At 53.1% G+C, this 11,631-nt stretch overlaps 4 protein-coding genes across 4 annotated transcripts; 3 read left to right on the top strand and 1 right to left on the bottom strand.

Moving 5' to 3' along the window:
* Positions 1 to 125: 125 nt before the first annotated feature.
* On the bottom strand, positions 126 to 702 carry CONPUDRAFT_160168 (uncharacterized protein; the record flags this gene model as incomplete). The annotated part of the gene is made up of 2 exons (XM_007777286.1): positions 126 to 230; positions 307 to 702. The coding sequence occupies 2 exons, from the start codon at positions 700 to 702 to the stop codon at positions 126 to 128; spliced, it is 501 nt and encodes a 166-aa protein (XP_007775476.1).
* A 1,259-nt stretch (positions 703 to 1,961) lies between these two features.
* Positions 1,962 to 4,503, top strand: CONPUDRAFT_160167 (FAD/NAD(P)-binding domain-containing protein; the record flags this gene model as incomplete). The annotated part of the gene is made up of 13 exons (XM_007777285.1): positions 1,962 to 2,094; positions 2,154 to 2,600; positions 2,651 to 2,759; positions 2,815 to 2,858; positions 2,918 to 2,936; positions 2,989 to 3,325; positions 3,382 to 3,432; positions 3,491 to 3,788; positions 3,850 to 3,896; positions 3,954 to 4,045; positions 4,098 to 4,290; positions 4,348 to 4,407; positions 4,471 to 4,503. 13 exons carry the CDS (start codon positions 1,962 to 1,964, stop codon positions 4,501 to 4,503), a joined length of 1,863 nt encoding a protein of 620 aa, XP_007775475.1.
* A 2,095-nt stretch (positions 4,504 to 6,598) lies between these two features.
* CONPUDRAFT_170164 (uncharacterized protein) lies at positions 6,599 to 8,287 on the top strand. The gene is made up of 3 exons (XM_007777284.1): positions 6,599 to 7,377; positions 7,428 to 7,899; positions 7,949 to 8,287. Exon 1 carries the CDS (start codon positions 6,944 to 6,946, stop codon positions 7,373 to 7,375), a length of 432 nt encoding a protein of 143 aa, XP_007775474.1. The 5' UTR covers positions 6,599 to 6,943; the 3' UTR covers positions 7,376 to 7,377; positions 7,428 to 7,899; positions 7,949 to 8,287.
* A 651-nt stretch (positions 8,288 to 8,938) lies between these two features.
* On the top strand, positions 8,939 to 11,468 carry CONPUDRAFT_147778 (uncharacterized protein; the record flags this gene model as incomplete). Its single annotated transcript, XM_007777283.1, has 2 exons — positions 8,939 to 9,376; positions 9,435 to 11,468. 2 exons carry the CDS (start codon positions 8,939 to 8,941, stop codon positions 11,241 to 11,243), a joined length of 2,247 nt encoding a protein of 748 aa, XP_007775473.1. The 3' UTR covers positions 11,244 to 11,468.
* Between the last annotated feature and the right edge of the window lie 163 nt (positions 11,469 to 11,631).

Genomic DNA, 11,631 nt, shown 5'->3' with positions numbered 1-11,631 from the left:
GTCGGGGGTGTCGAAGGAATCCCATGAAACAGTCTCGGAGATGGGGAAAATGAAAGGGACTTGAAAATCTAAGGTGTCGACAAGGAGCTGGCGCCGAACTGGGAAATGATCCGCCCAGTCGTGAATCATGCGTAGAAGATGATCGATGAGGGAACCAGGGAGATAGTTGTCAGAGAAGAGGTCAGCAAGGTCAGCGACTGGAACGCCGCCGATTCGCGCATCCCATGCAACTGTTCGAAAGAACGTGTTGACGGCGCGTGGAACATGAGAAAAGGCAGGCGGTATGGGCGCGTTGATGATGTTGACGAGAACCCAAGCCCAGGCGCTAGCCCACTTCCCCTTTGATCTACCGCCAACAGCGTTGATGTACCACCAGCGTCCGAGCCAGAAAGGTGCAAAGACCTCGTGGCCGCGGTCGTCAACACGGAAGCTACGAAATCCGCGCTCCCAGAAAGACTGGAGCGTGGACTCGTCAAGACGTTTGGCGAAGGCGGGGACAGGGATCGAACGGTAATCAAAAGGGGTGGACTGGGGAGGGTGCAAGGAGAGCACCTCCTGCTCTGTGAGAGAAGAGATGCCCATAGTGGGCATGGTGCCAGTGACGAGGTCGAAAAGTGAGGCGCCGAATGGGACAACGAAGCTTGCAGCTTCGTTGGGCAGCCTGATCGTGTCTTCGAAGTTGGTGTTGTCAAATTGGGCCATGGAGAGGAGGGTCGAAGGATGATGATGAAGATTAATTAGCGACGGGAGTGTAGAGCGATTGAGAGAAATAAAGCTTATGTCTATGATAAAGCGAGAGGGCGGGTGAGCGAATGATAGGAAAGAGTGATTAGATTCCTGTCGAGAGAGGGCAAAAAGACTCACACTTTTATACAGTTTCTGAAGGTCACCGGTCAGCACTTGGCCAGCACTTGGCCGACAACACCTCCAGCCCGCACCCGCAGATCGAAGAGAGGTGAGGGGGACATGAGGCTTGCAGCGAGATTGCTGCAAGGCCGACCGCCGCTGTAAAGAAATAGAAAATCAGTAACAAACGAAAGGATGCAACATACGTAGTCCGAGGGAAACATACCTTTGCATGGAGATAGGAAAGCGATAGGGAGCAGTTGGGAGCAGTGAACGACATGATGCGTCGCCGAGGTTGCCGAAATTAAAGGCGTTTAGCTTTCGAGCCGCCCTCGCGGAATCGTGCGTATCTTACTGAATAGCCAGGAACATGGGACACGGCCCGGATTTGTCCCGGCCCGGGAACCTTGTCCCACCATTACCGACCATCGGGAACTAAATTGCGGGACATACCGTTTAGGAAGGCGGGTTTAAACTCAGGTCTCTCACGCCACCGGGAACTTATGGTCGATTTGCTACAGTAGTGTCCCGACTAGAGTTGAATAACATATGGCGGACGCTTACGTGGATCCTTTAACCACTGCTGTTTGTACGAACCATAATATAACATGGGGTCTTCAAAGAAACATATAAAATTCGGAGGTTCCACATGAATACGCCGAAAGAACTCGAGAAAACTGACCATGGCGCAAGGCTAGGAGCAACACGCGATTTTAGGGTTCATTCTCCGATTTATGCTCCGCTATTTGTTGTCGAGCCCCTGACTTACGACCTCTTCTGACATACACAGATGAGTGGACAAGCACACAAGATTTGTATCGGGCGGCTGAGATAGAGTCTCGGGTTGCTCATCACAGTCAAGCAATAGTCGAACAGCATCCTCCTCCCTTCAAAGACTAGCCGTGCGCGGCAAGACTGCTAGAATGCCGTGGGTCCTGCCCCACCGCGATAAACCCCGTTTAGAAGTTTCCGACCACCTCTATCGTCCGCTCTGAGCGAGATGCTCCGTTAGGTATGTCTGCTTCAGTTTTGTTCAGTATAAACGCCTGACGTGTCCTACTTTTTGGCCGTTATCCCCAGACTCGGGCCTTGCGCGTGTACTCCATCCTTTTACCATGGTTGACCCGTCGTCCAGCACACAAGCGTTCGATATCGCAAGAGCCTGGCTTGCTGGCCTTGAACATGCCTCTATTGCAGGAGACGTCAGTCTGTTTATTGACCTTTTCACGCCAGAAGGCTGGTTCCGAGGTACGGCCCCATGTTCTGAGTATATGCATTTCCCTAACGTCAAGAACACTCCCTGCTAGACCTCCTTTGCTTCTCCTGGGACTTCCGATCCATCTCTGGCAGGGACAAGATTGCAGCGTTCCTCGCGGACGACGTCGACGGCACCCGCAGACTCGCATCCGCTGGGCTCCACGACATCGTGCTCGATGAAGCGCTCATGAAGGGCGTCCCACCGACGTTCCCGCTCCCTCCGGACGCATCCGCGTGCGGCGTTCAGGCGGCGTTCCGGTTCTCGCTCCGCTCGCCAAACGCATGCGGACGAGGATGGGTCAAGCTCGTGCCGTTTGGTTCAGAGGGAGGGGGGAAGGCGAGCTCGGTTTCATTCTCACTACACGATCTTGCTGGGCACGAGGAGCCGACGGAGCGGCCGCGCGGGATACCGGAGGATCCGGAGCTTATGGCGACGTGGGAGGAGAATCGAGAGAAGGAGGAAGAGGCTATTGAGCGCGATCCGACCGTTTTAATAGGTGCGTCCTTCGCGTTCGAGATCGCCCGAGTGTAAGCTGACTGTGGCTAGTTGGTGCGGGACACAATGGACTTATGCTTGCCGCACGTTGTCGGAGGATGGGCTTGCGTGTCTTGATCATCGAGAAGACTCCCCGCGTTGGAGATGTATGGAGAAACCGGTGCGTCATGCTGTGATTCATCACCAAGTGCCATCCCTAAACTACACTACTATAGCTATCCTACACTATCGCTCCATCTGCCTGCGAACCTGAGCTCTTGTATGTGCCCATTTGTCGGATGCAAATTGCTTCTCGCTGACATCAGGATGCGATACCAGTTGTGTACCAGCCTTGGCCGTATGTTTCACACTTTACTCCTGCTTTCTGTCGAAGTTTACCTGAAGCCAAGGAAAAACTATCCTCAGTACATCGGCCGTACACGACTCGCCAACTTTATGGAGTCGTACGCTGCGCTCCAAGAGCTCCACGTCTGGACGTCCTCGACGGTCTTGTCGTCACCTGCGCCGTCGTATGATGATGCGACGAGACGTTGGACCGTTGCCATCAACCGTGCCGGTAACACCGTTACGCTGAACCCTAAGCATCTCATCCTCTGCACGGGGTGGGGAACACCGAATATTCCGAAATGGCCGGGTATGGACACGTTCAAGGGTGAACATTACCACTCGGACTTCCACAAAGGTGCTAGCAAGTGGAAGGGGAAGCGTGCGGTCGTCGTCGGAGCTGTAAGCGGTTATCATACGCTGTCGTGGATTTCAGTGTCTTACCAGTGTTTCCTCAGGGCAATGCCGCTGCAGATGTCAGTCACGACTTGTTCCGCTCAGGCGCTGAGGTACTACAACTTATATCAGGGTAGTATCATCTGTTCGACCGACTGATCTTCGTTCCAGGTCACCATGGTTCAGCGAAGTGCCACCTGCGTCCACTCGACCAACTCGACAGGCGCCAATTACATCAAGGCGTTCCCCGAAGACCGAGACATCGAGATATCGGATCACGTCGCTAACGCCATGTCACCGATAATGGTCATACGGGCCATGGAGTCCGGCGGTCTCGAAGCTCACAAGAGGAATGACACCGAGCTGCACGCTGGGCTGACGAGCAAGGGCTTCCGCCTCACATGGACGTACAACGGTATAACGGCGGGTATTCCTGGCTTTATTAACGGAAACGTGGGGAGTGGAACTTGTATGTACATGTCTTCGTGTTCCAGACGTTCCTTCCTGACTTCTTTCGCGCTCTTATCCAGTGCTCGACACTGGGTTCTGTAAGCTCATCATCCAAGACAAGGTCAAGGTACGCTCCCGTACTGCTTTGCAAATATTATCTACTGAGTCTGATCAATTTACTCAGGTGAAATCTGGATCCGGTATTTCTCGCTTTGAGGAAGATGGCTTGGTTCTCGAAGATGGAACCAAACTTGCAGCCGATGTCGTTGTTTTCGCGTAAGGGCACGTCTTCACTACTCGTGTCCATGCAACTCACTTAAATAACTAGAACTGGCAATGTGCCTATGATAGACGGTGCCGTCGCTCTCTTGGGTTCATCCATCACCGAGAAGATAGGGAACCGCATTTGGGGTGTAGACTCCGTTGGCGAATTGCGTCGCATCGCCCGCCCGACGGGGCAACCCGGATTGTGGTTCTTTGCGGGACCGTTGTACAACGCGAGGTACTACAGCAAGACTTTGGTGAGTGTGGTTTATAGCAAGCGGAGCCTCTCTGGCTTACTCGTTTGCTTGGTGTAGGCGCTGCAGATCCTTGCGGAGGAGTTGGGCATCAAAGGACCAACACCTCCCGTCGAAGGTGTGATCTTGATCTTTTGTTTGAAACTGAGGCTCTGTCGGACTGACAACCGAATTGCCTTCTAGACTAGTCCTAGCGAGCGCTGTGGCTGTCGTTGATTGTTCGTCGTTAGACGCGGATGGTTGTTTGGGTTCTAGGGATGCATTGTGTTCTGTACCAGGCTTCAAATCGATAGATCTGTAAGTTATATTGCATTTTTCTTGTAGAAAACGCTATCAGGTAAAAAAAACGACAACACACGAGTGTCAATAAAGCTCAGTGAGTGTACAAAATCCGACTGACTCCCACTGCAGACAAACTGTGATTTTTCTGTTACAAAATTTGATTGAAGAAGGCGGACAGACGAAAGCCTTTTTCACCCATCTTTTTCTGTGCGAAAAGTTGCTGAAAAGTTAATCTTTTGCTTCGGAGTTTGTATTTCTGGGAGGACATTACTGACGTTTGCGTTCAGCCTTGCCAACACGAAAAATAAAAATAAAAATAGATGCTCCACAGGTGCACCAAATGTGCGCACACCAAGCCTATTTGCAGGTCCGGCAATGACCTACGCCTGCACACTTCTCGACGCGTCGTTTCAGTCTTGGACACCATAGTGTAGGGCGGGCATTTGTGAAACCTGCGATACACATCCAAATGATGTGCAAGGGGACCTACGGTAGAGAAGTTGAGGTTTTTTGTGCTTTATCATTGTTAAAAACTGATTTTTATGGCTTACTGCCATAGTCGGTATTTTTCGATTTTTAATTTTGCGTCGGCAAGGCCGAATGCAAACATCAGTAGATAGAAATACATCCAAATCGGGAAGGTAAAGTCCAAATTCGGTAACCCGTCCATTTTACCAGCGCAAAATTGACGCAAATGTCGGCTAAAAGAATACCTTTTCCTGTGCAAAAGGGGGTTTCAAAACTTGGAGGAAAAGGCTTTCATCTCGCCGCCTCTTTCTCTCGGTTTCGTCCCGGGTAAAATCGCCGTTTGTCTGCAGTGTCCAGTTCGAGGTGCATGACGGCAGCGGAGTTCCAATATCTACTGCCGTTCACTGACGCGGACGTCGGGCCGCCTCGCAACGTTCCTTCGTTCCAACCCGTCTCAGTGAGATCTGATGCAGCCTCCAGGTGCAAAAATCGTATGGCAACGTCAAAGGTGTCAGAAACCTCGGAAATGCAGCTGAGAGGGGATGCTGAGGATATTTTTTGGCAGCTACTAGTGTAGGGTAGCCGAGCCTTTGAGTGGCTGGACAAAGAGAATACGAGTTCGAAGGGGATCAAAGGCAGAGTGCCATGGCTGAACAGGAAGGTGGTCGGGTGCCAATTCGACGACTAACAGCTACGATACACGCAAGGTATTTATGCAATCGGAAAGCATTGTACTCTAAGCGGACAAAAGCGAGACAAAAGCGAGACAATAGATCTTGATCAAAGCAAGTGTCCATGCGTAGGCGCCATGCGCCCCTTACACTAGACACTACTCGAGTCGTGTTGGAGAGGCTGCCGGTGGCCGACGCAAGCATCGAGTGAGTACAGCATCTGCATTTCCCTGATTGCGCCTTTGCGTCTCGGCGTGAAGTGCTGATGGTCAGCTGCATTGAACTGTATGCTTCGGATGCAAGCCGTTCGTCTGCGTCGCTCAAAGCGTAACCTGTGATGTGTACATGGCGATGCCAGCTTTCTGGCTGGTATGTCTGAACAACACGGTTGTCAGGGGTTGTCGGCGAATATTCTACCGCCCATCTTGTAAACATGGTACAATCTTGCCAGCATCTTCCCCGATTACCCTTGGCCTGTCAAGTCCAGATGAAGCAGCCATACGCACCACTACGTCGACACAGTCTCAACTCCTACCATAAAAACGAAGTTAAGCAAGACACCAAGTCCCCTATCCTCTCAACCACCCAACATGTCCTTCAAAACCCTCATCACTAATGTCCGCGTCTTCGATGGACAAACTCTTACTGCCCCTCATTCCGTCCTCATCGACGGCGCAATCATCAAAGAGCTCTACTCCCCTTCTTCACAGCCCTCCGACTCTGACGTCACCATCGTCGACGGGACGGGTCTGACACTCCTTCCCGGCCTCATCGACGCACATGTCCACATCTTCAAGCAATCTGAGCTCGAAGCGTTCGCTCCTTACGGCATCACCACCGCGCTTGACATGGGCTCCTTCCCTCCTGCCATCGACCCTCTTCGTATCCTACCCTCTTCAGGGACAGCCATCGCCGACTTCCGCTCCGCCCTCATAGTCTGCGCATCCCCAAACACGCTCCAAAAACAGATGCCGCCCGACTGCTTCGTCGCAGATGCCGCGGCCGTGCAGCAGCGCATCGCTCAGGGCTCGGACTACATCAAGATCATCGCCGAAGTCCCAGGGCAGAGCCGCGAGCTTATGACGGCCCTCGCGCGCTCCGCGAAGGCGCACGGCAAACTATGCATCGCGCACGCGATCCAGGCTGAGGCGTACGCGCTCGCGTAGGACGGGGGCGTGCCCATCCTCACGCACGTGCCCGTCGACGTGCCGCTCACGCTCGCGGAGGCGCGCCGGATGAAGGAGGGCGGGCGCGTCGCGGTGCCGACGCTATCGGGCATGCAGCTGTTCGCACAGACGTCCGAGGGGAAGCTCAAGTACGAGTATGCACTCGAGAGCGTACGGGCGCTGCATGCGGCATGCGTGCCCATCGTAGGTGGGACGGACTCGTTGTATATGGAGGGTATGCACGAGCACAACGCCCATGGCGAGAGCTTGTCGCGTGAGCTCGAGCTACTTGTTGATGCTGGTTTGTCGACCCTCGAGGCGCTTCGTTCTGTGACCGCACTTGTGGCTGAGCACTTTGAGCTGAACGATCGCGGTGCGATCCAACCTAGCTTGCGTGCTGACTTGCTCATGGTCAGAGGGAACCCGCTGGAGGACATCAAGGCTGTAAAGAACGTCGAGGCTGTGTGGTGCGCGGGTAAACGCGTGGAGCTCAAAGCATAAGTGTGAGTGACATTGCTGCTAGCCTTCGCATGCTGTTCACGTATCACCATAGCCGGGGCCCGTGAAGCCGTCACAAACGATTGTATGAACCTTTGCCAGATCTTCCTCTCCTCTCATTCACCTCAGTTACCTTCACCACCTTCCTCCACGCTCCACCAGCGATACTAGACTAAAGTTAAACACTTATATTAATTTGTAATAATCATGTTCAAGTATGCAATGCAGACCTCCACTTTCCAGCTCGCGTTTTCACGCACAGACCCATGTCTTGACTGGCTCTATGCGTCCACCGATCTGACCTTGTTCCAGCATCATGGCGAGATCTAGCTCGTCGAATGTGGGCCCAAGCTGTGCATGGCTCCGCATGAGTGACTTGGTCGTGTCAAACCATACCGGATCGTCGCGTCTAGTCAGGAGAGGCCAACGCCGTGGGTCGACCGTCCATCCGACGGACGTCTCCACTCGGAACCTAGCCTGGAACTTGTCTTCCCCTGGCTTGAGCCCAACGATGACGGCCGTTCGGACTGGTGACAAAGATGAGCACATATTTCCTCCTGCAGAAGAAACACGCACTTCTGCTCGGAATACCGACCAGCCCATCCGGACTATGCTCATTCTCCACGACCGACCACACAATCCTCGACGGCGGCTGCCCACGCTCGCTAGCCTCCATCACGAGCCTGCTCCCCTTCATCGCCTCCTCCTCCCTCGACATCTTGGGCGTTACACTCGCCGAGATGAGCGAGTTCCCGATGCTGATTGGCACGGACAGCTGGCGCTTGTAGGTGACCTTGGAGAACGAGAGCATGCCGTACGCCTTCTCTGGCGCGTACGACAGGATCTCGACGGGGCGCGGCTTCGCACGTGGCTTAGCTGGGTTCGGCGGGAGGGTGAACTTGATCTCGATTGTCGCTCGCCGGAAGCGGTGCACGGATGGATTGGAGGCGTGGAAGATGTAGGTCATGATGATGAGGCAGGCGGGGCGGCCGTTGTACGTGCCGTACTGCACCGTGTCAAACTTGGCTGAGCAGCTATTCCAGAGCGCATACACATGTTAGCGGGGATGGAAAGGAGAAAGAAAGAGGGTGCATGCGCACTAGGTGTCCTTGATCTCCGCCTCTGTGATGAGCTCTCGTGTGCTCGTGTCGCCCTTCACGTTCCGGATAGCGAGCTCTTGGGACTCATCGGTGCTGAAGTCGAGACGGAGCTCGTCGTCGATGTCGCCGTCGTTGACCAACATGCTGATATCGATGCTGTATGGCTGCGCATGATGCTCTGTCAACACGATTAGGAAGTGGGCGTTAGTCGAAAGGTACCGCTAAGTAGTTGCCTCACCTCACCTTGAGTCCTGTCCTTCGCCTGGCCAGGCTGGTCCAAATGTCTCCTTATTCTGATGTCTGATGAACCACTGCCACTCAAGTGACGGTAGAACACCTCACCTGATCGTATTTGCTACGAATGGTCTTGGAGGGTCTTGGTCATGTCACCGGCGTGAAGAGTTCGAGCTTGGCTATGTCGTAAACATAGGAAAGGATGTGAGACTGCAGGGAATAATAGTTCATTATGATTATACCTCGCTGGCACAAGAACTCAAGGGAAGGGAAGGGTTGCGCGGGGCTGAATGTTGGTGTTCTCCTCGACACGGCATCGTCCGCTGCTGCCGCCGTCGGCAATCTCGACGTCGCACGCTCTCTTCCTCGCGCTCCTATCATCTTCCTTTCCTCTCTTCTCCTTCAATCCTGTGATAAACCACTTTTTGCGCTTTCGCTTCCCATTTCATCTTCCTACATGTCCCGTGCTTTCGACGTCCCAGAGCTCCGGCTTGAAGTATGCAGCCATATCGAGTCCCAAGAAACCCTGGCAGCTCTTGCGCAGACCTCTAGCACATTTCTGCACCCATCACTTGACAGGCTGTGGTCAGGCGAGCTCCAACCTGTATCAATTTGGAGCGTGATAAACCTCCTTGAAGAGGGTATTGTGAAGAATGATTTCGGCAAAATTGTGAGCTTATACTGTAATCTTTGTGGCTAACGGCACGCTGATCAAGGCTGGTCCGTAGGTTGACCTGGTGCTCAACCGAAATGAGCACACCCGCTTCTTCAGTTACACCCATCGTATACGTTACCTTGACTTGAATCTTCACCTCGATCGTGAACATTCCATATACGAATCCGCCCTCCTAAAGCTCGTTTCCCCTCCTTATAGTCTCGAGAGGAGCTTCCCACGACTTCGATATCTAACACTCGGGGCTGAGGCTCTATCGACAGAAGGACAGATGACGTTCCTTCCCCCTTTACTGTCCTCATTGACTGTAACGGGGCTCGAAGACCGTAAGCTCGTAGATGAGCTCGTACACCGATGCCCTTCTTTACAGAGTCTAGACCTGGCGCTATTATATCCCTTCCGGGACAAGGAGCTGAAAGAGGCGGTCTCACTGACTGTGGTCAAGCTTTTCTCTCTGTCTACACTGCGTTTCACGGGATTGATAAGCTCAGACGCTATCCGCGACCTCTCGCGCTCTTCGTGTCTTCGGCGTCTTTCGCTGATCAACACGGATTTTGCAGGGGATGCACTATCCGGGTCTAAGGATGACACACTACAGTTCCAAGCTCTTGAGTTTCTGGAGGTCTCCTTTCGCACCATTGAATCTACCACCACACTGTTACAAAGGCTGGACAAGATGCCCCGGGTACTCAAAATACGGGCCAGTGTACTGGCTCAGGCTGAATTACAAGCGTTCTTCTCGTTCTTTTCTCAAGCTCGTGGAGACAAATTAGAAGAGCTAATCTTAAATACGCCTGCCGCCGTTCCACCCTGCACATACACTTCTGATTTGATCAAGCCGCTCATGTATCTTACCAGCCTGCGATTGCTCTGGCTGGGCATACACTCTTCGATTTCGATCGCCCCCGGCGAATTGTATGAGTTCCTGCGGGGTTTTCCAAAGCTCGAGACACTCCACTTCAACCCTACTCCTATTACTGTCGACTTCCTGGCGTCCATTACCACGGAGTGTCCAATGTTGAAGGATGTCTTTTTGCCTATTGAAACCTCAGCCCCTATTGAAATCTCGACCCCAGCAGTCATGTCCATGTCCTCACACCCACAGCAGAGGCCATTGAGCCTTCACCATGCACATTTTTCTCTCACAGAGCTGGCGGACGTGTCCGTGCTTACGAGGACTTTGGTGTCACACTTCCCTTCGATACAGGCACTGACTCTGGATCATAACCTTTCCACAGGCGTTTCCCGGCTACAGACGGGACGGCAGACGGGTTTTGATTGCATTGAGCCGCTGCGCCAACTCTGTATGATGACCGCTCTGTCCATAAAGCTACCTCATCCCCTCGCCCTCGCCGATGCAGATCTCACCGAGCTAGCAACGGCGTTGCCTCACCTTACCCATCTAAGACTCCTGGGCGACCACCCGCCCACTCAGCTTTCCCGCATCGCAGTGACCTTGGACGGTGTATGGGCGCTGACGAGCATCTGCACCAACCTGCGTGCCCTTGGGATAAATTTCAGTGCGATATCCACTTTCCGCAGTTTTCCTCTCAAGCAACGTTTAAAATCCGGTCAAGGATTATTGCAGAATCGGACCTTGCGACACCTTGACATACCCGGCTCGTATGTCTCTGCTGCAGTTGTACGCGATCTAGCCGTCCTTTTGGCGATCATGTTCCCCCGTCTCTACGGGTTCGGCCCCCGCGGGCCGTTTTACATGGGCGACACATGCTGTAGACTGGGGCTGTGGATCGCGTCGCTCCAACGAGAGCTAAAGGGTAAGGATGTAGCGACTATGAGCGTCGAAGAACTGCGGAGTATTGCTCAAGATCACTGCAAAGGGATTTATAAAATCGAGCTCTGAGATAACCGACTTGTTGTCATTGGACGCTTTACGTACAGTGTCGGGTGTATGACCCTGCAGTTCAAGATATTGTGAATGCTGTAGCCAAAGGCGGTGGTAGGATACAATGTGTGATTTGTGTCCGCTGCATAACAGCCAAGAATGAAGCGGACGTGTCCGTGAGCTTGATTCTTGAATCGTTCTGCTCCTAGTACTAGTGTAAAAATTTCTTCTCCTACGCTCGAGTAATGTAGACAGAGTCGCTCCAAATATAGTGTCGATGTTAAGTCTATATCAAAGTTGCGCTCAGGACTGCATCTTGGTATGAGAGACGCTGTGTGTACGGCGATAAGGCGGGAGGCGGCCGTGAGCACATCCAAAGGTTACGGATGAGGGTGTTTCGTCATGA

Source organism: Coniophora puteana, assembly GCF_000271625.1.
Source record: "Coniophora puteana RWD-64-598 SS2 unplaced genomic scaffold CONPUscaffold_20, whole genome shotgun sequence".
NCBI lineage: Eukaryota > Fungi > Basidiomycota > Agaricomycetes > Boletales > Coniophoraceae > Coniophora > Coniophora puteana.
Note: the sequence above shows the minus strand (reverse complement) of the source record. Positions and strands in the feature narration are given on the sequence as shown.

Bases quoted from the DNA above. Each gene is read 5' to 3' on its own strand.
- CONPUDRAFT_170164 (XM_007777284.1), top strand. From the start codon at position 6,944: ATGAAGGAGGGCGGGCGCGTCGCGGTGCCGACGCTATCGGGCATGCAG.